The 23,968-nt window shown below is 34.8% G+C and overlaps 1 protein-coding gene across 2 annotated transcripts in view; it reads left to right on the top strand.

The window, feature by feature from the left end:
• LOC150109388 (glycosyltransferase 8 domain-containing protein 1-like) overlaps positions 1 to 23,968 on the top strand; it is a 159,737-nt gene that overhangs the window by 87,660 nt on the left and 48,109 nt on the right. For both annotated transcript variants that reach the window (XM_090407807.1, XM_090407811.1), the window contains exon 5: positions 6,650 to 6,737. In XM_090407807.1, coding sequence (XP_090263933.1) covers positions 6,650 to 6,737 — 88 coding nt within the window. The remainder of the gene's footprint in view (positions 1 to 6,649; positions 6,738 to 23,968) is intronic.

The raw sequence follows: 23,968 nt of genomic DNA, 5'->3' as shown, positions 1-23,968 counted from the left end.
AATTGTTTCACCATCTAAAAGAGTACTGGTGGCTTCTTCAGTGTGTTAGACACATCAAAACAAATACTAATACAAAGATCATGAAGTTGATTAAATGCTAAAAAAACATTACAATACAAATAGATAAGTTCATGCTAGACAGTAAACATAAAAATGCATGGCATTCATTAGCTGTCTACAGTTAGTAATAGAAGGTGATTGTTGGAAAAATTGAAATTTCTAATGTTAAAAGATTTAATGAGAGATTTCCATATATCATTTAGCTTCATACTTTGATCTTTTATGTAGTGATCCATGTGAATGGATGACTGCAACATTCCTTCAGAAGTCTCTAATAAAAGTTCTCTTCTAAATAAAGCATGGCAGAAAGGTTTCAATCAACCACATGGTTGATATTGGAAGTATAGCTATCCAAACCAGATCTGTCTTTTCTTTTGTGGTTAACATCAACATGTTCTTTCTCTTTCTCAACATAAGAGTAACTTTTAAACCAATTGAAACTGTTTGTAACCCTTTGATAAACTTCTTTTATATGGTATTATGATGGAGTCTGGGAATAGAAAAGTTCGAAAAGAAAATTGTATTGGATGTTGTCTTGGAATAGCCATTGAGAATTGAAATTAGGCATAATCCACATACTAAAGAATAAGGCAGTTTCTTTTATACAGAATGATGACTGACTCAAGACAAAACTCCAGACTCTGTAATTTCTTTGTTTTCAATGGCTAGTTCAAGGAAACATTTGATAGGATTTTATTTTTCCACTCTTACGTCCACAATAACTAGAATATCCAATATCTTCAGTATGTTAACAGTGGAACACAAAATAAAATGCAATAAAATAATCAAATGCCACTACACATAAGTAAGACAGCAGACAGTAAATTCCCAATTTAAAAATAAAATAAAATTAAATAAAAATAATATAATAAGATAATAATTAGGAATTTACATAAGATTGTTACAATAATATTTCCCATAAAGGGAATAACCCAAAGGCCATCATATCTGTGTAAGTTCAATTGGTGTTGAAAGACCTCACAGCTCTCCTTGTATAATAACCAACCCACACAAAATCTACTCTTGTGTAAGAGTTAAGTTTCTTACAAAGAACCCTACATTTAGTCGAGATGGCATGTTCTGCAAGACTGCCTCAAGTTCAAGATACTAGATATATGATTTATGTTTCTCATGATGGACAGCTGCAGATCTGCTAGACTGCCCAAAGCAAGGATTCTGGTAGACATGGAAAGCTGAGTGGCGAAAGTTTGTCTTTGGGTGAGGAAAGGAAGGTAGAAGTCTTCCTGGCAGGATGAAAGGATACTGCAGTATTAAGAGGTCCTAGAACTTTAGCAATATGAAGTTCAGAAATTCCTTTAATATATGGAAGTGGAATCCAAGAGGCATTTTCAGGAGATCTAGAGACTGGTGACTTTAAGCTCTTAATGGCTTTCTTGATAAAGGACTCATTAAAGCCATTTTTGATAAAGGCATTTGATTTGATATCATTCAATTCCTACTGTAGAAGATCTTCAGTGGAACATATATTTTGAGCATGTAAGGGCTTAATGATTCCAACTTTTTGACTGGGATGATCATGAGAATTAGCATGGATATAACTATCAGTACATGTTTCTTTTCTAAAAACTGAAAATTGTAAACTACCCAGGTGACAACAAATTAATATCTATAAAGGAGGAAAGCAATCAACTAGCCTTGCTAGTTGATTGCTTTCCTCCTCCTCTAGAGAAAAAAATTGAATTCTAGGAGTGAAGCATATTTATTTTTGAGATAGTTTCAAATCTGATGGAGAACCATTTCATATTCCAAAAATATCATCCACATATCTGTGCCATTCTGAAGGTTTAGGAGAAAAGTCTTCAAGAAGATGATCTTCAAAATTCTCCAAGTAATAATTGGAAAGAGTCGGGGGAGGAGACTATCCATAGCTGTGCTTTTGAGCTGCTGAAATAATTTGTTTTGTACACTGAAATAACTAGAGTTGATTACAAAATCAAAAAGTTGGATAATATCCAGAGGAAATCTTGTTTAAGTAAATGAATAGTATATGCCAAAGGAATGTTCGTGAAAAGAGACACATATCAAGATTAATCACAATATCTAAAGGTTCTAAATGCTTTCTTGACACTAAAAGCTTATTGTATGTGCTACATTGCTTAGATACAAGGTCTCTGTAAAGTGATAATTTCTTTAATGTAGGTATGTAAGCTGTCATGTTTGCAAAAATAGACAGAAACTTATATTAAGTAAATTTATTAGGTATATTTATTTATATGTTATTTAGCAGAAAATTTTACAGAGCCTGTATCTAAGCAATGTAGCACATATTGCAAATTTTTAGTCAAAAAGCTAAATAGGATTATATTATTGGAGGTTGCTCGAGTGCCACTTAGTGAAAGACTGTTGAAAAGATGTTTTATTTTTGTCGGATGTTTGGATTTGTTTTGATGTAGTTTCATTTATTTGTCATAGCTTAGCATAACTGAATGATTGTTAAACTTTGTGTGTTTGAGACAGACATTTTTTTTTTTTTTACTATTTTTTTGAAGCTTGTGATGAATAACAACAAAATGACAGTATATGTGAGATCTACACATTGCACAGTGCAAAAATCAAATATAATTAAACAGCGTGGATTTTCGAGAATTGTTCATCGTTGTGAATGCAATATGTACACATGATAGAATGTGGAGAGTGTGTCTGTGGCAAGACTGAACCGGAGATGAGAGAGAGGGTATGAATATATTGAAAATGTGATATTCTGTTGGACTGAGTTATCAGTAAATGTGAAACTGGCTGATGGAATGAAAGTCTGTAATTGCAACAGCAAAAACATATGAGTCATGGATTGGAAGCAAGCATAATTGTGGGAGCAAATCAATGTATAAATCACAGAACGGAAGCAAGTGAGACTGCAGAAGTGAAAGGAAGTAGGGCTGAAGAAACAAAAGCGAGTGACACTGTGAAAGTGAAGAAAATTGGAAATGAGAGAAACAAATGACAGACTGACAGATTGTGTCTTACCAGCATGCAAGACTTGAAAAATTGGTTTATCTGAATGAGAAGTGAAATGAAAATTATGCTTAGTGAGATGAGAAGTTTGGTGGATAAGAATGAATGGGTGCAGAAGGTTAGGATGAATGACTCAAGAATAGTAACTTATGGAGATAACATTATTAGAAGTGAGGTAAATGAGAGATTCCATAAGGTGTGTTTTCCAAGAGGGAGAATTAACAGGATAATTGATGCTTTAGATATCAGAAGCAGATGAGCAAGTGAGTTGGTGGTAGTAAGGAACAAATTACTTGATTGGACATGAGGAGAATGTGAGGACAGATATCAGGAGGTTGTTGAGGAGAGCAAAAGATAACAATGTGGTTGGAAAGGTAGTTAGTTTGCTGCCAAGGTATGATAATGATGAATTGAGATGAAGAGTAGGGATCTTGGCAGAGCAGAGTCTGTAAATGTGCAGGATACATTTGAGGGAAGGATGGAATTGTACAAAAGTGGTGGGTTGCATTTAAATAGATTTAGTGAGAGTCAGAGAGACTTGTTGAAAGGAGGAGCAGCGAGTGATGAGAGCAGAGAAAGTAAGAGGAGAAGAGAAGCAAAAGATCAGGAGAGAGTTACTGTGAGACTGAAGTGGCTGTAAATGAAATTAATAGTAGTGTGAGAAATAATGATGAAAGACAAGAATGCAAAATGGATAAGGAAATAGGGGAAGTCAGGATATACAGGGTAACATGATATAAGGAGAGTAGATGTTGGAAGTAGTAGTGAATGTGTTTGATGGATCAGTATGGGAATTGGATAGCCTGTGGATAGCAGTTGGGCCCCAAAAATAGCATGGGCAGAACTGATTATAGGTTTAAAAGTGAATTGCTGTGTTTATTTACGAAAATGCCAGGAGTATCAGAAATGAGGGAGCTGAAATAGTTTCATTGATTCCATTCATTCACCTGAAAATTGTTGGAATAAGTGAAACATGGTTGGATAAGGATGATAACCTGGCAGTAATAGAAATGGTACGGTATGATGTTTCTTGTGAGAATAGAACAAACATGAAGGGAGGTTGGGGTGCTGTTGATCATAGGTGAATGTCAACACAAAGTGGAAGTGTGAGATGGAGATGTAATTAGTTGTGATGGTTTTCAGTTAGCATGGTGTGAGGTAGAAGTTAACAGGAAAGGATATTTAGTCAGATACTGGTATAAGCCAGGGATTATGGAGGGTGGTGAAGATGAAATGTATAAACAACTTGGGATAGTGAACAAGGGAAGAGTGATTATTATGGGTGATTTTTAATTATGGCAGTATAGAAGAAGAGATAGCTTTGGGAATAAGGAAAATGAATTTCTTGAGACAGCTATCTTAGGCAATATGTAAAGGAGGGCACACAAGGATCAAGAGTTTTATATCTGATCATTCCATCAGAGGATGGGATTTTGCACTTTCCTCCAGTTGGTTAGAGTGATCATGAAGTGATCACTTGGATTGTAGCTATTCATATGAAGACTATTCCACATATACATCCTTTCCTCACAATAGTCTTCATATGAAGACTATTGTGAGGAAAGGATGTATGTGGAATTACGAGGCTGGCGATTGACAAGCTTGGAGACAGCTTAGAGCTATAGCATGGAATGAGGTGTTAAACAGGAGAGAGATAAATGCTGCCTGAGAGATGACCAAAAAGATATTTAACAACATGAATGTGTGAATATATTCCAAAGGTCAAATGGATGAATGAAGGAATTAAGCATGAAATTTAGAACTGTTTGCTACCAAGGAATACAACCTCTTTGTTCAGATTCCTTCATTTTCTTAATCACATGAATACTGATCTCATGTAGGTTTTATGGTTGTCATGTGTAGGGTTGATGGATATATTATAAAAACCTTAACATTAGTTCTGAAACAACATAACCTGTATTTTAAAGTAATTGTAATTTATTTTAAAATACAGGTTAAATAAATAAAACAAAACAGGTTAATTAAATAAAACAAAATTTCATTTCCAGTAAGTTAGTGGCATTATTTTATATCCGAATGGTGATGAATGCAAGTGGATTATTGTGTGGGTGTTTCAAAAAGGGCAGGTATACAACTTTGAATGATAATAGAAGGTAAATCGATAGATGATTGTTCATCTATCGATATAGATGCAAATGTAGTATAACACTTGAGGTTTCAATACCAACAGTTAAAGTTTGATGTGACTTCCTCCAGTAATTCTGCAGATGTCCCATCTATAATTAGTTTCCTGCCATGCATGGCAGAGCATATCTGACATAACCTCAGCAATAATTCTGGAATGCAGCTCATCCAAATTGGCTGGTAGTGGTGGTACAAACACTCAATCTTTTGCAAAGCCCCACATGAAAAAATCTAACTGTGTAAAGTTGAGGGAACTTGGGGGCCATGTCACAGGCATTCCTCTACCAATCCATCTGCCTGGAAAACGGGTGTCGAGGCACAACTTTACGCACGCCCTGTCAGGTAATGAGGAAATGTAAGCATCTGTCGTGGCCATCGTCGTCTAATTGTGGTATTAGGTACCCTTGTAGCATGTCCAGATACACACCACCAGTAACGGTAGACTGGTGGTGTGTATCTGAAAAAAAAAAAGAAGGGTTTATACACTTACTTCTTCTTATGGCACAAAAAACGTTTGACTTTGGGGTGCTGCGAACATGCTTTATGAGCTGTGTGGATTTTCGCTTCCCCAAATTCTGCAGTTGAGTGTTTACTTGTCCCCTTACGTGAAAAGTGCACTCGTCACTTAAAATGATCACATTTTTCATTTTGTTTTCATTTTGTTTTATCCTACTGATCATTTCCATACAGAAATCCTGGTGTATCTTCTTATCGTCTTTCTTCAAATGTTGTATGAGGGTAAATTTGTAGAGCCTTAAATGTAGACACTTGTAAAACACATCATACAGTCACATGTGAAATTCCAATTTGATGAGATGGCTATCTGTTTGACTTTTCAGTGCTTTTCTGGAAACTTTCCTGAACTTCTTCCACAACAGCATTGGCAGCACACAGCCTTGGATGACCTACAGAACAGCCTGTTTCCACAAAATTCTTGTGCTGCATGTAGATCATATGCCTACTATGAAGTCCTTTGCCATATTGCATGCAGAAATTCCTCTGAACTTGCGTTGCAGACTTTGTTTTCTCAAACCAAAACGCACAACATGCTCGCTCTGCACCATCGAAAGTCGCCATTTTCAAATGGTGTGACATATCATGCCATCTAGTGTTGTCATTTGGTAATAAAGTTACGTGACCAAAAATGAATGTGTTTCGCTACATTATGACACTCGCTCAGCTTTTGTACATCTTTTGAGTTATTCTCTGTTCTCCTGCAAAATTGTATACATCCTTTTGAAACACCCTGTGTGTGCGTGTGCGTGCGTGCGCACACGTGTGTATTTTATTTATTAGCCTTGAGTTGAATATCATCAGAGTTAACTAGAATATAGTTCAATTCATTTTGTTAACTAACATAATACACTGAACTTAGAACTTGCCGATCTTTATATGCTATTTTAATTATGTTTGCACATATCATCCTTTGAAATTCCTTCTATGTTACATCTGTATATTTTTATACATGCAGCTCATCTATGCAAGGATGTTTGTTTCTAAATTGTTTCCACAAATCAAAGGAAGACTAATATATTTGGATGATGATGTTATTGTTCAAGGTAAATTGTTATTGATTTTATAAAACCAATAATGCCATGTAGATGGGTATTTTTATTATATCAATAATTTTCTGATATCCACAACTGGCAAATTCATTTGCTGGAATGGAAAATGCAAAATGAAAATATTTTTAGCAAATATAAGTTTTCCAGAGCCTTCATAGCATGCCCTATGGTTGGAAATACTTTGGTTTCAGCCCCATCTAAGGCATGAAGAGCCTTTATCAAAGCTTTTAATTGAAGGTGAGTCAGCTGGCTCATACAGAGGTGATTGAGTATTTTCTCCTAGAAACTCTTGTTTTTCATTCTGTAAAACAAACAAACTGGCTCAACCATACACAGTTGATAGCCATAATCCACAGATAGGACTTTAATCACACTTTTTCAAATAAGCCAAGTTACTTGGCCATGATATGCAATTGCACCTAACACGTTAGGGAAAATGAAAATGGAATAATTTTTCCATATGAATACTCATGATTGGAGGGGGAGAAAGATTTCATTCCTAACCTAATACATTCGAGTGGAAATTTATTTTACATTAACAGATTTTATATGATGCTTCCAAATATTCTTACTGGTAGAGCACATGTAGTCAGTGATTTTTTTAGCAAATTCTACTATGTAGAATTCCTTCACTATTATAAAATATACCAAAAAGTCTGGTCAAAGCTCTGTAGTAGTAATATTACTTTAAATTAAATTCATACACAGTTACTCCAAAACTCAGAATAACTTCTGGGTTCTGGAGTAACTGTGTTCTTAGACATTCTGAGTTCATACATTTAATACAAAAAATTCTGTTACAAATTTTTTGTATTAAAATTTGCTGTTTGTAATCCTTACAAAAACATGTTGAGCAGTTCCTAGTTTCACTGTATTAGACTTTCCACCATAACAAACTATACAGATTATCACTATAATAAACACAGATCAAAGATCTGCAACTACTTGTTATAGCAATAATGAACTATACTGCTGTATATGTGAGTTCACTATCGATATATTACATATATATTTAAATATGTGTTTTCGATATTGCTGAAGCAAGTAAATTATTTTTGCTTTGCCACTTGTTCTTATCTATATAGTAAATTTAAATTGGACAACTTTTAGTATTCAAATACAAAATTCTGAATAAAAATTCTCTACAGATATAAAGGTAATTCCTGTTATATGGAATGTTATTATTATTGGCAAATGTTGAGTGCATGTTGTTATCTCGATAACAACACGCACTCAAAGTAGATAGTGTACACACAAAGCTTCTTCATCGTTGTGCTTTCTTGTAAATTGAGGACTGATAAATTCATATTATACTTTACAAATCAGTTGTCTTGAATTAGTAAATTATGCTATATTCAACCACTCATTAACAATATGCCATATGACTTGTATTGTAAAAATTATCTCTGTGAATGATCTGACAAATGATGAGTTAGTAACTGGCATTTTCTAACTCGTCATTAGTGTTATCATTGGTCAAAATGAGTGGCTGGATAATGTGTAATTTATTTATATTAATACCTTTAGTATAAGTCAAAAATTACTGCAAGGAGTTCTAATAGTTGAATATCCAGGAAGTTTCACAATTTTCAAAAAGTAATTCCTTACTTTCTGAACCATGAAAGAATTACAATTTTTTAGTGTTTGTGGTTTCTTAAAACATATTGAACTTTAAAAATACTTTAATTTATTTAGTTTTTCATACTTTCTAATAACATAGTTTAGTAATTCAGCATGCTTTTTAATTGCATTTCCCTCATTGCTTATCTATATCCCCTTACATTAATTGTGTGCTTTATTTTACATATACCCAAATAGCACTTCATTCCCTTCATGCTGTTGCCTGATTGGCTTCCTCCACTTAAGCAACATCATGAATGAAAGTTTCATATTAAACTTTGAAAATACATTTTCCATGTATTTTCAAAGTTTAATATGTTTAAAAAAAACACCAAACACTAAAAAATTTGTGATTCAGGCAGCATCCATAGATCAACACCTGAGAGTGCACATTTTGAAGTTTAATTCTTGTTATGAAAACTTTGAAATGTCCAAGGGAATAGTTTGCTCTGAACTAATATTTTGGCAACAACTGATACATCCTCATTATTGTTTGAATAATCCATAAAAAAAGTTTCTGATTATTTGATTAAAAAATAATGCAATTACATTAAAAAGGGGTGCTTAAGGGTCAATATTGTATAACTGAGAGGAGACCTCCACATAACCTTTAAAAGAATGCGGAGAAATGACAAGGGCTTGCAACCTAATGTCCAATCCTCACCTTCTTGTGGTGCACCCTGTTAGGTATCTGCCTGGATACTGAACGAAAGAGGATGGGCTGGCAATTTGGGATTTAGCTGACCAAATTGTAATTGTAAACCCCTTTCGAGTCTTCAAAATTCGAGTCATCAGAATTCAAGGTGAACTGGCCTATCAGTCCAGAACTCGGCGGGTTGGGTGCCAGGGGGTGGAATCCCCCTTTTGAGTCATCAGAATTCAAGGAGAACCGGTCTGCCAGTCCGGAACTCAGGGGGTTGGGCGTTGTAGGCATCGGGGGGGGGGATAACAGAACTAGAAAAGGATATATTTAAGCCACAACCGAAAAACCGATGAATAAAATACTTGAACAAAGAAATAAAAGAAAAGATTAAAATACAAACAAAGAATGACCTAACAAAAAATATCACAATGTTTAAACTGAAAAATACAATAAAAAAGATGAAAAATGCAGGTGAAAAATTTAATGAAAGATTTCTGAAATTTTTTAATATGGTTTGGATGTCTGGAAAAACTGCTAACTCTTGGAAAAAAGCACTGGTTATTCCAATTTTTAAAAAAAGGAAATAAAGACAATTGCATTAACTAGTGCTTTTAACTAGATTACCTAAACTTAACTTTTAACTAGACTAAGTGAAATATATGATAGATAATAAAATATTAGAAGAAGTAAATATTTTCAAATACTTAGAATGTGATTTATAATACAAAGAAGAAAAGACCTAGACAATAAAATTCAAACTTTGTCAAAGTAAATGACATAATACAGTAGAATCTGCTTACTGTGATTTCGGATAATATTATCATTCGGCTATTGTTATCAAAATCTGTTGGTCCCAAAACCATTTAAAATGAATTAAAAATAATCCGTTTATTATAATCAAAGTTCTGATTATTGTTATCAAAATCCTTGAATGTTTTGGCCTTTTGCTTCTCAGAATTCTAAAAAATATGGGTTAATTAGGAGAAAATTTGACAAAGAACATTTTTCGAAATCTGACTTTTATGATAATCTTATTCTTCCCATAAATCATATATCTTCCAGGCAAATGCAGAGGGGTATAAATACAGTCTAATTGTGATTTTTTGAGTTTAATTTTGTGCTTTCTTTCAGTAAGTGAATTTGACTTAAAGTTAAAACAGTCCTTAGCATTATGACAGAAGCAAGTAAAAAACGCAAAGATTCATCTTTTCAAGAAAAGGAAAGAATTTTGGAGTGATAAGTTGCCCAAAATGAATCAGGGTAGTTGCGGCTGTACATTTAAAAATTTTACGACCACTCTTATGTAAGATATCAAAAAACAGATCAAACATTGAAACTTCAGCCCTTACTAATGAGAACATGGTTCAGAGGAGAGCCCGATCTGATAAGGATCATCATCAGTTGCATCAGTCTTGGGACTGGTAGCTCAGCAGCAATTTTCTCCATTCTGCTCTGTCATTGGCTTTCTTCTTAAACTCTTGGTAACTCCTCAAACCCATGCTGTCTTTGACTTGGTCAAGAAATCTTTTCCTTGGTCTGCTTCTTCTTTTCCCCTCTGCTCAAGTTGAATCAGCATTAAAAATTTGGTTTAGTAATATTCGTGAAAAGAATGCTTCAATTAATGAGTCTTTGATGCATCAAAAAGCAGAACTTGCAACAATGGGCAAAGAAAATTTTACCACAACTGATGGATGGTTTAACAGGTGGAAAAAGCGAGAGAATATTATGTACAAACATATTTATGGTGAGGAAAAAAGTACTGCTTTTTTATCAGCTGATGTGTGGATTAAGACCAAGCGGCCAAAAATTATTGCTGAATATTCTCCCGAGGATATTTACAATGCAGACGAAACAGGACTCTATTTTTGTGTAATGCCTGAGCATACTTATTTGTTTAATAATGAAAGTACTAAAGAATTTAAATCTTCAAAAGAGCCACTGACAGTTCTTTGTTGTGCTAATATGAAAAGTGAGAAATGAGAGCTTCTAGTGACTGGAAAAAGTAAAAATCCTCGGTGTTCTAAAGATGTCAAAAGTTTGCCTGTTGACTACTGTTCTAGTGCAAATTCTTTGGTGACTAATGACATTTTCAACAACTGGTTCAGTGGGATCTTAAATTAAAGCAAAAAATTGTCTTGTTAGTAGACAACTGAACTGCACACACAAACAATTTATTGTTAAAGAATATCAAGGTAATCCTCTTGCCTTCGAACACTACATCGTTAATTCCACCATGCGACCAAGACAATGAGCTTTTAAAACTTACTATCACAGGAAAGTTTGTGCAAGAATAATAGTTGAACTTGATTATATAAAAGGCCAATCTGATGCCAGTGCAATTACAAAAAAGATTTCCCTTCTTGATGCATTCCATTTGGTAGCAATGTCACAGAAGCAAGTCTCAGAGAAGACTTTTGAAAACTGCTTCCTCTGAAATTCCCTCTTCCGAAGAATTTGTATATCTCACAAATGAAATTTTTGATAAATTCCAGATGGTGTGTCTAAAGAAGAATTTGAAAATTGGTTGGATATTGATAACAATGTTGGAGTGGTGGCTACAATGATATTGTCGGAAATGTGTCAAGCTGCTTCCACTGAGAACTTTAAACTAATAGAACAAAGTGAACCTAATACAAGTATAGAAGAACAAATTTTAGAAGCTCCTCCAACCAATGCCTGCCTAGATGCAAGAAGTTCTACGAATACTTTGTCGCGATGTGCAACATAGAGTGACAAACTTCGAAAGGCATTATGAGTATGAGCAGTTTATTCGTGAACTATATTCAAACACATGAAAGATTATTGTTATCGAAAAGTGACTGTCCCAAAGTAATCACAGTAAGCAGTGTGTCTACTGTATATTTAAGCCATCCCTAGTACAAAAACACACTAGAATCTGACTATATAATGTCTTGTCAAAACCAGCTTTATTATATGGAAGCGAAACATGGACCATAAAAAGGAAAGATAAAAAACTAATTCAAGCAGCAGAAATGAAATTTCTCAGAAAAACAGCTGGATATACCAAGTGGGACCATAAAACAAATGAAGAAATTTTACAATTCTTGAATATAAAACTAATTAATTACTACATAAGACAGTATAAACAAAAATAGATAGAACATTTAAATCAAATGGACACAGCAGACTAACGAAAATATTATGCAGGTATAAAATAAGTGCAAAAAGAAGAATCGAAGACCAAGAAAGAGATGGCAGACTGGAACAGGCCACCTGGCCTAAAATCCATGCTAGGAAGAAGAATAAGAGAACTGAAGATATATTTGCATGGTGAAGTATCAGAAATTAGTTGACATGATCATTTTTAAAGAGTTAGTGAAGGTTTGGTTATTTGAACAGTTGGATAATTAAGAAATCACTTTACTAAGTTTTACATCTTTATTACCCAATGAAGCATCACCAGTCTTACCTCCTGAAATGATGATTGATCTCTAGAGCAGGAGTCCTGGATGCTGTTCCTTTCCCCCCACCCCTTACATACATTGTCAAGTTACCTACCAAAAACCATGCTGAACTGTGGAGACCCAGAACTATTAAGATACTGAAATAGATTTTCAGGCTAGCTGCTTGATACCAATCCCATATTCCCTTGTAGGTCAAATTTAATGGCTTGTCATGGCCAAATAACTTGGCTTCTTTTGAAATTTAATTAATGCTATGATAGGATCATTTAACCTGTCTGCATCATATGCATGTCTATTTTTGTGGCTAGTTTTCCTGGTTTTTGTGGAATGAAATACCTGGGTTTCTAGGAGGAAATACCCCCTATCTTCATATGAGACTACATATGAGATAGCTCATCTTTAGTTGAAAGGCCCAAATATAGGATCTCTATTTCCTGCATCTGATAGTACCTAAAAGAACCCCCCCCCCCCTTCAGGCATTATCTGATGGGGACTGAGACCATGGAAGCTATATTATGGTTAAGGTATTTTCCTCATCTCCAAAACCAAGGAAAGCAACTTAATAATTATAACTGTACTGTGATTATGAAAGCATTCTCTTTAAAAAAAAAAAAAAAAAAACATGGAAAAAATTAATCTCTCTGCACCCCCCCTTCCCAAAACAAAACAAAACAAAAAATTCACATCTACTTCACAAATATATCAGAATGTACACTACAACTTAGAGACATCCGGTTTGACTTCCTATTCTTTCCCCTAGGCAACTTCCATCTATAACAGTTGCTCCCAACTACACCCAGTATGCTTCCTTCTGTGAAAGAAGTATTATCTATACATGTGACATATGATATTCCATGCCAGACTGAGAATCCTCATTTTTTTATCTTCTATGGGATTCCCTTTCCCACTTCTGTTGCATGCATTTGCTGTGTTAACCACCCTTCAAATTCTGAAAATCCCTCTGACTGCTTTAAATTTTTATTCGTGAAGCTTGACTTTATGCCCAAGCTGGAAGAAATGCTGTGTTAAGTTACTCTTTAGAGTAACTTCACACACAAACTTTGTTTACTTGCACTTGGATAAAGGATTAAACCAAGAGTATAATTTCTTGGCATCTTTAATTTATAGTATAACCAAGTGGAAAAACTTTCAAGAGTATTTTAGTAATAAGGTGTGACACCTTTTGGTACTTGTATATGGAAATGACTTCTGCATTACTTCAACCATGGTATCATTTCTGGGTCTGGCTCTCACTGATGAGACCTCAAACCAAGAAGTTAAAAAGGAATTTCTTCCATTATCAAAGAAGCATGGAGGATTTGGACATCCAGTCTTAAAATTCTGCTATTTAAGCAAAACAGCTTCAAAAATCCATAAAATATTCAGACCAATCACACATGTGCAGACCTTCTCTGGTACAACCTGGGTTTTCATCTTCCCCTGTTTGGAGTAAATGATTATAAAGTTTCAAAAGCTGAGATTGTTCCTGAATACCGCAACACTCTGTGCTTAACTTGAAGACTGCTAAAACACACTGGCATTGATATTCTTTCCATTAAAAAAAAAAAAAGAGTAAACTTTGGTATAAAGAAATCTTTAATCTCTTTTGTCACAAACTTCCACAGTTAGGTTCTGACAACACTTTGTTTCATAACTTATTCCAAGAATACCCTAACAGGAGGGATCTTGCTAGGAGAATTGCATATGGCCGCCTTCCAGTCATTATTACCATCAAATGGAGGTACTTTAACATTGGAGATCCAATTGGAAACAATTGTCACAGATTGAATGTCCAATGTTAAAGAACCTGCATTCTACAGCTACCCTTCATATTTGGAACAGATTGTCTAATGTGTTGGGCATTCCATTACTTACAACAGAACAGGTTCTTTTTTTTGCAGCACCCATCACCTGTCAGCAATGAGAAGAGAATTTTGATTTTTATAATTAATAAATTTATTTATTTATTCGTATGGGGTACCCCCGTTCCTCATCCGTCCCTTAGGACTGGTTGAGCCCTCCTAATGCGGGATTAATTATGTATTTATTTATGACTGTAAATCCATGTGTTCACGGGCCAGTTTGCCTGTTCTGAGGGATGAAAAACCCGAGTTTTTGGGTAAAAAAACCCTCTACATGAGACTGACTAACTTATCTTTAGTCAAAAGAGACGTTAAGGTTCCTCGCATCATTGACAGGAATTGAACCAGGTCTTTCCGACCGAAGGGCTTTGTCTACCTACTGAGCTATGGAGGTTCTATTAATGAATTAAAATACTATTTATGGAAAGTTAGAAAGAAACATGGATTTGAAAACCAGCAATACGACATCAAAATGCTTTATATTGTATTATGGAAGTTTTATTGTTCAGCCAGACAATTTTTTGTACTTAGAAAGAAGCATTCAGAGACATAGGGCTAACCACCTTATCCATGATACTGTAACGATTAAATGTAAAAAAATCGCGACACCGTAAGGTAAAAGAGGAGGGAAGGAATGAAAAGAAGCATTCTATCAAATTTTTGACTAGATAGTGTAGACCATTTACGTTATGCAATATTCACCAGGGGAGATAAAATTCTGTCTCTATTTTCTATGAGAGGTTTTTTAAATGGTTCGATCATCTTAATTCAATGTGATCTTATAGTCAATTGCAGGGATGACTGGATAGCAATCCTGGGCAGAGAAGGACAACTCAAGGCAGTTAACTGATAAGGCTAGCCACCTGGGTATCAGTCATCTTTGTGCTTTCGTTTCAATTGGTCTTTTGGTTGTTCATCTATATGAGATTGGTGAAAAAGGAAAACTGATAGCCTTTGGCTATATGATGATATAAAAGAAGCTGAGGCCTTTTTTTCTCTCTCATACTATCTAATCTATCTGTCTTTTCTTTCTCCTAATATTATCAGTCTCTCGCACCCCTGTACTAACTATTCTAGGCCTATGATGAGCACCCCCTTTAATTTTTCACCTCAATAAAGGTCAAAACTGGTCTGGGTAGCGACCCTTCCCACAATATTGCATTGTACATGTCAGTAAAGATATGTGTTTTTTCATTATGGGACACTAGGGCAATGATGTGAAGTTATTAGCCTCTATATACAAGTTGTACAGTCGAGAAGTTACTTCATGTGTAAAGTTTGTTTGCTTACTCTTGGTTAAAGGATTAAAACAAGAATATAATTTCTTGGCATCCATAGAAGTTAAACTATTTAAAAAATTCTCTCACTCCACATCACTTGCCTGTATCCCATGTGAAGTCATTAGACTGTATATGAGTTGCCCAGTTGTGAAGTTACTTCATACTCAAACTTTGTTTGCTTACACTTAGATGAAGGATTAGACCAAGAATATAATTTTTTGGCGTCTTTAATTTATAGTATAACCGAGTGGGAAAACTTTCAACTTCCATGGATACTCCTGTGTTCTCTCCATGATGATAATGATCAGCCTGTTTTCCACCCACTACAGGGTGAAGGCCTCCCCTCATTGCAGAAGGGTTGGATCTACTTCTCCCATGGTGACCCAGTCTGTCTTGGGAGAGAGTATATATATGGATGAATGAAGGTGGAAGACAATCACAAACATCCATGCCTAGGCAGGATTCGAACCCTCAGCCTCTTGGCTTGAGAGTGGATATGCTACCCACTCGGCCAACCAGGTTCTCTCCATACCTTTCACATAACAAAATATTTCATCAGATGATATCCTGTATCATCTGATGATACAGGATATCATCTGATTTTTTTTTAATCCATTTACATTCAGAAGTTTACAGAAATCTGCCATATCCTCTTTCTCCTGTTAACCAGAGTCTGTAGTTCACCACATACTCTGTTCTCATAATCTATAATACCACCCCCCTTTCCACTGCTTCTTTTTTTTTTATCCCCTTGGAACACAAGAGACCAAATCTGCACACAATAGTCCATATATTTAAAAAAAAAAAAAAAAAATGTATCATTAGAGTTGCAATCAGTGTGATGTAGAAGGATTCTGGCATTTTCTTTAAAAAAACAAATGTTTGTATTTACAGTAACATCTATGTAATAATTTAGTATTATACCAGAGGATCCTGTGGCTAGTATTTGCAATCCCATATTCTGCTTGATTACATTTCTCAGAGGCAATGTAGGATTTATGTATAGAGATTCATTTAGAAGCAGATTAGCCTGGCTAATATTGAATTAACCAGGGTGAATAGTGCAAAGTCCGACACTGGAACAAACCCCAGAAAACATTCCAACTCAACATCAGCAGAGTTCACGATTGGTACTATCAGCATAAGAAGCATCAATCGAAAAAGAAATGAAACTAGCAAAAGAATTGGATAAGTACCAGATCGACATAATAGGCATGAAACAAAGAAGACAAAAAAAACAAAAAACAGGTGAGATCTTTCTAAGCAACAAATACAAAATGTTATATTGAGCAATAATAATCAGGAAAAAGGAGTAGCAGCTATAGTATTCAACACTAAGTAGGACGATAATATTGACTGGCAGGCAATATCGATAGAGTGATGTGAGCAAATATCAGAATGGGGAATTCGACATGAAACCTATTTGTGTCTATGGTCCCACAGAAAATTCTACTAAGGAAGAAATGGAGTAATTTTTTGGTGCATCAGAGAAGGAAGCTACAACAATGAAAAAGGAAAAGTTGATCCTTGTTGAAGATCTGAACAGCAGAGTAAGAAATGATTACCTATGATATATATGATTAATTAAATGATATATAGAAATGTTTTGGGAACTTTTGGAATAAAGAGCAAAGCTAATAATGATAGTTAGTGCCTGCTGGATTTCTGTTACAAGATATAAGATACAAGAAATAAGAAAAGTTACCGACTATGCTATAGTTGATAGCAATGTTTTCCCACTAGTTCAGGACACAAATATATTGAGGATTTGAAATAGGAAGTGATCACTATTTAGTTTAGAGCAAAATAAAAACTGAATTTCATATTGAAAAGAAGAGTGTATAAGAAAAAGTGAACTGTTGACTCAAAAACACAAACATCGTTCAAGAAAAAATGAAAGCATTCGAAAACAAGAAACAAATCTTTCAGATGCCATGGCAAACCCTGAAGAAAGCACTGACTGATTCATCCAGAGAGAGAGAGAGAGAGAGAGAGACACATGTGTTGAGATTGTCTTTAAGGATAGAAAAATCTGAACTCCATGTTGTACTTAGGAAGTTTAAGAAGCAGTCAAGGAAAATAAGAAAGCATATCGAAACTTTCTGGCAAGTCAGCTTGTGGCCTTACAGAATACAGACAAAATGTAAAACAGAAATATCAAAAAGGTTGCACAGTATTCTGGAGGCTATTGAAAATGCTTAGAAATGGAGGAAAGAATACTGTAAAAGTAATGAGAGATGATAAAGATAATCTAGATGTCTGGAGTAATTATTTTGAAAGATTGCTAAATGAAACAAGTAGCATCAGCACCATGGCAGAAAACTCCCAACAGGAATGCAGTAAGGAATACATATCCATACTTGAAGTAGAAAAAAGCCATCAAAAACTTGAAATGTGGATAGACAGCAGGAATAGATGAAATTCAATCAGAAATTTACTTTTACTTTTACAGTTACTTTTATAGTGACTGCACTGCATAATTCAGATCTCATTGTCAGAAGGTTCAATTCTGAATGATTGGAGTAGAGCTGTTATAGTACCCCTGTATAAAAAGGAAAATAAAACAATGTGAGAATTACAGAGGTATTTCCCTGCTGAATGTTCCTGATAAGATTTATGCAAGTAGACTTGAGAAACAGCTAAGAAAAATTGTGGAAGGGAAGCTCAGTGAAGAACAAGCTGCATTCCAGCCAAATAGTTTATATAAGTAGGTTATCACAATCAGATTTTCACTTGAAGACAAATAGTTGAGAAATCTTGGGAATATAACAAGGATTTGTATTTAAGTTTCATAGATCTGGAAAAGGCATATGGCAAGGTGCCCAGAGAGAAGCTTTATTATTATTATTATTATTATTACGGGTATCTCCATGGAGTCAGTAGACTCATCGCGGGAGACCCAAACTAGCAAAACAATATCTGTCATATCTCTTCTTGAATTCATTTACAGATGAAGAGCTCACAACAAAGTCAGGCAATGAATTCCACTCATTCACCACCCTCCAGGCAAAAAACTTTGTTCTGACACCTTTGTTAACCACACTCTTCTTTAATTTCCAGAGATGACCTCTTGTTCTTCCATCACTATCACACAGCTGAAACATTTCCCCTGCATCAATCCTATAAAAACCTTTTAGTAATTTGAATGTTTCTATCATATCCCCTCTTCTTCGCCTATCAGCCAATCTCTGCAATCCACAAGCTCTCAATCTATCAATGTAGGGAGCATTTTTTATATCACTCACCAACTTGGTCACTCTTCTCTGAACCCTCTCCACAGCCTCCTCATCTCCAAGGAATCCAGGTGACCAGACCTGGGCACAGTAATCCAAATGTGGAAGTATCAATGCTTTATAAAGGGGAATAATAACCTCTTTATCTCTGGATGTCAGTGTGTTCCTCAACAACCAAGTAATCCTATGTGCAATCTTGGACACCTTAGCAATGTGTCCTCTGAACTTCATCTCCTTATCTACCAATACCCCTAAGTCCCTAGCCTCATCAATCTCTTGGAGTACCTTTCCATCTATGTAGTACACAGCTGGTAATCTTTTAATCCCAAAATGCAAGACTTTACACTTTTCCACATTGAACTGACATCCATTTTCTTTTGCCCATTTTACCAGCTTATTTAAATCCTCCTGCAAACTTTCAACATCAGCTTGATTTTTTATTGCACTACACAACTTTGCATCATCAGCAAACAACTGAATATCTCCCTTTAAGCCGTTTCCTATATCATTTATATACAAATTAAACAACATTGGCCCAAGCACAGAGCCCTGAGCACAGAGCACAGAGCTTTTCTAAACAATACAGTTATATGTGATAAATGGAACATTACAAAGACGATGAAAATAGGAGAAACATTGAAAACATCAAAGGTATCCTGAATGGTGAACCTATAGAACAAGTAAAAAAATTTGGCTATTTAGGTACAATTTCCAGTGAAGATGGAAAATTAAATATGGAAATAGACAACAGAATTAGTAAAGCTGGAATGGCAGGAAGTCAGCTGAAAAAATTTATATGGAAGAAGAAAGAAATCAGATGTATACAAGACCCATGTTCAAGCCAATTTTAACTTATGGATCTGAGAACTGGGTTAGAAATAAAACACTTGATCAAAGATTGGAGATCACAGATATGAGAGTTCTGAGAAAGATTACTTTACTGAACAGATGGCATCAATGGCAGTATCATATTAAACAAGGAGGATATTAAGAAAAAACTTGATATTATTAGTATTTAAGAATATGTTAGCAGAGTTCATCTCAGATGGTATGGTCACTTAAACAGATGGGAGAGGAATGATTAGCAAAACAAGTGTTCTTTGACAGGAAAAAGAACCTACAGGAGGGTCAAGATGTAGATGGACTGAAACAGTAAAAAGTGCCTTAGAAGACAGAAATATAAGCTCTGATAATGTTGGAGAGTTTGGACAAGTAACAGATGTGGAGAAAAATTATTGATCGGAAGTTAGCAATGGTCTAACTTTTTGATGTAGTGCTATCATAATTATCCTATATACCCAAGGGTACATAGCAAGAATTTGATGTTGATGATGAAAAGCTTTATTAACAAATTGAATGTACAGTCACAGGCTGTCCAATTTCTCCTATCTCTGCCAACTCCTGCTTGGAACAGTTGGAAGAAAATATATCCATTTATAATCCAAAACCTTTCCTGTGACTTGGCTATATAGATGATGTTTTTGTTATCTGGAATAAATTACCTCAATAACTAGAAGTCTTCTTACAAAAAATTAATCTTCATCACAGAATCAAATTCACTATAGAACTATATCCTTCCTAGATGTCTATATAAAAAGGGAATTAGATAGTCCCTTAACATCTATTATAAACCTTCCTTTTAGGGTTTATCAGACATTTATCACACTTCTGTCACCATCCTTCACAGAAATATGGTATTATAAAATGTCTTCTTTCAAGAGCCATATCGTTTGTTCCTCATCTGAACTACTGCAAAAAGAAATTAATTTCTACAATCAGAGAATTGGCTATTCTCAACAGTTACAACTCCAAAACAACAGAGAAAAGTATCAGTCCCTTAAAGGTATTTCCCTTTAAGTGATTTACCAGGCAAAGCCCCAGCCAGCATGAAATTCTGTCTTGTTGTTCCATCATTTTACATTGCAGTTTAAGCAATAAGACTACAATTTCGTCAGCTAAATCCCGAATTGCCAACTCATCCTCATTTGTTCAGTATCCAGATAGATACCTAACACCACAAGAAAGTGAGGATTGAACATTAGGTTAGAATTCTGGTCAGTTCTCTGCATTCCTTAAAAGGCTATGTGGAGGTCTTCTCCCTGTTACACAGACCCTGAAGCACCTCTAAAACTTTTCATTCTACCTAAAATATCCAGAATTCATGATGAACTTAAAAAAGGTCTAAATATCCAATGGAAATTTTGATAATAAACAATCCAGGATGTCAGCATGAGAAACATTAGTAAAAATTGAAGCTATTTTGAAACTTACTAGTAAATCTGTGGAATCAAGTTTCAAACCATAATCCATGATTTTTTAATATAAAGTCACTGGTATTTTTAACATAAGAGAAAGAATGGCCATTTAAGAAAGAGGTGAAATATCAGAAAAATACTGATATTTCGTATGTCTAGAGGATATTCAGGTTTATGTAACTTAGGAAGTTCATAATTCTAGGTGGCCCTTGCATGTGATTTTTAAGTTTTTGAATTGTATTTGGATCAAGTGAAAATACATTGCATAGTCAGGAACTAAGTTCTTTAAGCTGGCTCTTAGTTGGATCTCTGCCGATTAATGTACAAGTTTTTTGGTGTCAAAATAAAATGCCCATTTTATGTTGATATTCAAAACAGTCTGAAATTACAGTAATATTCCCTTTGTCAGCTTTAGTGTTAATAAGATTTTTATTTTTCGAAGATCACATAAGGAAAATCTGGAAAATAGACAACAGAATAAGTAATGCTGATATTATAGGGAGCCAGTTGAATAAATTTATATGGATAGAATAAGAGAGAAATTAGCTAAAACACCAAACTAGCAGTATGCAAGGTGGCATTGAGACCAGTTTTAAGTTATGAATATGAGAAAGGGGTTAGAAATGAAGAATTTGATCAAAGACTAGACCCCACAGATATGAGAGTCCTTAAAAAAATTAGGGGCCTGAACAGATGACATCAGTTGCAGAATCATATTAAAAATGAAGACATTAAGAAGGAATTTGGCATTATGAAAATTCAAAAATGTTTGAGCAGGGGTAATATAAGGTGGTATGGTCACTTAAACACAATGGGAGAAATTAGCAGAACTGATGTTTGATACCAAGAGAGGGGAAAAGATCCAGAGGAAGACCAAGGTCTAAGTGGCTCAATTCAATCAGAAGTACCTTAGAAGAATGAAATGTTAGATATAACAATATTGTTGTTGTGGAGTCCATTGAAGAGCTTCTAGATATGACCATGGATCTGTAGAATTGCTTCAGTGGAGTAGAGCTTTTCTAGGTTACAGTCAATTTTCTGTAGAGCAAAGCAATTGCTGGACAATAATAAATATGGGCAGGTGTTAGTTCAACTCCTGGACAGTTTTTGCATGTTTCACAGCTCCTACTACCATCTGGCTGAATTTTCATGCCTTTAAAATGTTCCGTTCTTAGTCTGGTGATGATTGTCGTTATTTCTCTATTTTCATTAATTTCACTGATTTCATTCTTCTTCTTGATAGTTTGTTTCACAAATGTTATTTTGGCAACAGAGTTAGCATCAGTTAGTGATAGTGGGTGTAATTTTTGAGGTAAGTATCTTGCTTCTTTGGCTAGTCTGTCTGCTCTTTCATTGCCTTCAATATTTACATGGGCTGGTATCCATTGCAGCGTGCAGTTCTTATTTTTCAAATTTAAGGTTGTTAGTATTTCATGAATTTCCTGCGTGAATTTTGTTTTTCCATTTTTTAATGCCTCGAGTGCAGATTTTGAGTCATAGATGGTGTTGGTTAATAAATAAATAAATGATTTATTACTGGATATGAGAGAGAGAATTTGAAAGCTGTTTGTATGGCTGTTAATTCACAAGTGAAGTTTGAAGCTATTTTGCCAGTTGTGGTTTTGATTTGTATTTCCTCGCCTCCAGGTAGAATTAGAAAACTCCCCGAACCTCCTTGGTTGAGTGTTTCATCAGATGATCCGTCAGTGTAGGCAATAACATGGTTTGGATTATGTAAGTGATGTATAGTGTCAAGTCTTTTTTTTTTTTTTTTTTTTTCTTACTGTGAATCCTTTTTTGAACAAGGTTTGAGGAGATTTAAGTTTATCATTGTGTTTTTTGGTAGAATAATGGAAAAGAATGGCTCTTTGCTTATTTCAATGGATGGGTACTCTAAGTCAATCTATTTTCTAATTTCTTGATCATATTGTAACATAGATGATCTCTTTAGTCTAGATTTTCTTGTCCAAACTCTCCATAATTACAGAAAGAACTCTACTTCAAATAGTATATGAAGCTGAATGGCTTTTCTAAAAGAACTACACAACACAGTCCTGAGTGAGATGTGATCCTGTTGGTGGCTCCTGATTCTGTTAGTGAGTTTAACTGTGGAGAGTTTTCTTGTCTTCTAGTATGTGAAGCCCCCCCCCCCACACACACACTCTTGTTGAGCTTTTAAATTATTTGTTGATGAGACTGCATCTATGATAATTTTTGCTGCTCTTGAATGTACTTTGTCAAGTTTTTCTTTTGAGCTAGTAGAAGCTGGAACCCAGATTGATGAGGCATATTCCATAGTGGGTCATATGAGTGCTGTATATATAGTTTTGAGTGTCTTCAGTTTTGCACCCCACTTTGTTCCACAAAGCCTTTTGATGATATTAAGCTTTTTAAGAGCTTTATTAGATATATTTGTAATATGAGTTGTAAATCTCAGTTCAGTGTCTAGGGTTAGGTCTAAGTATTTTGGAGACTGTTTTTTTCTATTTTGATATTATATATTTTGATTTGAGGGTTGTAATCATGTCTATTTTTTCTATCAGTGGAGAAGATGCTCAGTTTTGTTTTTTCTGAGTTTATCTGTAGTTTAAGTTCCTTTGGCCATCTTTCTAAGCCTTTTATTGAATTATTTAGGACTTTTTCAGATTGTTGAGGATTACTGCTTGTGCCAGATTGCTGTATCATCTGCATAGCATGCTATTTTTGTGTCATTTATTATTGAGGATGGATATTGTTCATATAGATGAGAAATAGGAGCAGGCTTAAAACAGAATTTTGTGGGACTCCAGCCCAAGTTCGTTGCATGTTGGAATAAATTCCATTAACTTTTACTTTAATTTTTCTTCCTTTCATGAAATCTGATATCCAAATTAATGCATTTCCCCTTATTCCAGTATCGTATGCAGT

This window comes from Typopeltis vanoorti, chromosome 2 (assembly GCF_054136105.1).
Source record: "Typopeltis vanoorti isolate ZY-2024b chromosome 2, IOZ_Tvanoo_1.0, whole genome shotgun sequence".
Classification (NCBI taxonomy): domain Eukaryota; kingdom Metazoa; phylum Arthropoda; class Arachnida; order Uropygi; family Thelyphonidae; genus Typopeltis; species Typopeltis vanoorti.
This window is presented reverse-complemented; position numbering and strand designations above follow the sequence as displayed.